At 48.4% G+C, this 2,186-nt stretch overlaps 1 protein-coding gene across 1 annotated transcript in view; it reads left to right on the forward strand.

Annotated features, from left to right (window-relative positions):
* LOC135543754 (uncharacterized protein DDB_G0271670-like) overlaps positions 1-80 on the forward strand; it is a gene marked incomplete at its 5' end in the record, with an annotated part of 1,290 nt that extends 1,210 nt beyond the window's left edge. The window contains one exon of the mRNA XM_064971109.1: positions 10-80. Within this exon, the coding sequence (XP_064827181.1) occupies positions 10-80 (71 nt within the window). The remainder of the gene's footprint in view (positions 1-9) is intronic.
* Between the last annotated feature and the right edge of the window lie 2,106 nt (positions 81-2,186).

Raw genomic sequence — 2,186 nt, forward strand, 5'->3', positions numbered from 1 at the left:
CCTGTAAAGCCTACGCCAGGGGTCTGATTATGTCATACACAGCCACTAAGAGACCTGTAAAGCGTATGCCAGGGGTCTGATTATGTCATACACAGCTACTAAGAGACCTGTAAAGCGTACGCCAGGGGTCTGATTATGTCACAGCCAATAAGAGACCTGTAAAGCGTACACCAGGGGTCTGATTATGTCATACACAGCCACTAAGAGACCTGTAAAGCGTACGCCAGGGGTCTGATTATGTCATACACAGCCACTAAGAGACCTGTAAAGCGTACACCAGGGGTCTGATTATGTCATACACAGCCACTAAGAGACCTGTAAAGCGTACACCAGGGGTCTGATTATGTCATACACAGCCACTAAGAGACCTGTAAAGCCTACGCCAGGGGTCTGATTATGTCATACACAGCCACTAAGAGACCTGTAAAGCCTACGCCAGGGGTCTGATTACGTCATACACAGCCACTAAGAGACCTGTAAAGCCTACGCCAGGGGTCTGATTACGTCATACACAGCCACTAAGAGACCTGTAAAGCCTACGCCAGGGGTCTGATTATGTCATACACAGCCACTAAGAGACCTGTAAAGCGTACGCCAGGGGTCTGATTATGTCATACACAGCCACTAAGAGACCTGTAAAGCGTACGCCAGGGGTCTGATTATGTCATACACAGCCACTAAGAGACCTGTAAAGCGTACGCCAGGGGTCTGATTATGTCATACACAGCCACTAAGAGACCTGTAAAGCGTACGCCAGGGGTCTGATTATGTCATACACAGCCACTAAGAGACCTGTAAAGCGTACGCCAGGGGTCTGATTATGTCATACACAGCCACTAAGAGACCTGTAAAGCGTACGCCAGGGGTCTGATTATGTCATACACAGCCACTAAGAGACCTGTAAAGCCTACGCCAGGGGTCTGATTATGTCATACACAGCCACTAAGAGACCTGTAAAGCGTACGCCAGGGGTCTGATTATGTCATACACAGCCACTAAGAGACCTGTAAAGCGTACGCCAGGGGTCTGATTATGTCATACACAGCCACTAAGAGACCTGTAAAGCGTACGCCAGGGGTCTGATTATGTCATACACAGCCACTAAGAGACCTGTAAAGCGTACACCAGGGGTCTGATTATGTCATACACAGCCACTAAGAGACCTGTAAAGCGTACACCAGGGGTCTGATTATGTCATACACAGCCACTAAGAGACCTGTAAAGCGTACACCAGGGGTCTGATTATGTCATACACAGCCACTAAGAGACCTGTAAAGCGTACACCAGGGGTCTGATTACGTCATACACAGCCACTAAGAGACCTGTAAAGCCTACGCCAGGGGTGTGATTATGTCATACACAGCCACTAAGAGACCTGTAAAGCCTACGCCAGGGGTCTGATTATATCATACACAGCCACTAAGAGACCTGTAAAGTGTACACCAGGGGTCTGATTATGTCATACACAGCCACTAAGAGACCTGTAAAGCCTACGCCAGGGGTCTGATTATGTCATACACAGCCACTAAGAGACCTGTAAAGTGTACACCAGGGGTCTGATTATGTCATACACAGCCACTAAGAGACCTGTAAAGCGTACACCAGGGGTCTGATTATGTCATACACAGCCACGAAGAGACCTGTAAAGCCTACGCCAGGGGTCTGATTATATCATACACAGCCACTAAGAGACCTGTAAAGTGTACACCAGGAGTCTGATTATGTCATACACAGCCACTAAGAGACCTGTAAAGCGTACACCAGGGGTCTGATTATGTCATACACAGCCACGAAGAGACCTGTAAAGCCTACGCCAGGGGTCTGATTATATCATACACAGCCACTAAGAGACCTGTAAAGCGTACGCCAGGGGTCTGATTATGTCATACACAGCCACTAAGAGACCTGTAAAGCCTACGCCAGGGGTCTGATTATGTCATACACAGCCACTAAGAGACCTGTAAAGCCTACGCCAGGGGTCTGATTACATCATACACAGCCACGAAGAGACCTGTAAAGCGTACGCCAGGGGTCTGATTATGTCATACACAGCCACTAAGAGACCTGTAAAGCGTACGCCAGGGGTCTGATTATGTCATACACAGCCACTAAGAGACCTGTAAAGCGTACACCAGGGGTCTGATTATGTCATACACAGCCACTAAGAGACCTGTAAAGCCTACGCC

This window comes from Oncorhynchus masou, chromosome 8 (genome assembly GCF_036934945.1).
Source record: "Oncorhynchus masou masou isolate Uvic2021 chromosome 8, UVic_Omas_1.1, whole genome shotgun sequence".
Classification (NCBI taxonomy): domain Eukaryota; kingdom Metazoa; phylum Chordata; class Actinopteri; order Salmoniformes; family Salmonidae; genus Oncorhynchus; species Oncorhynchus masou.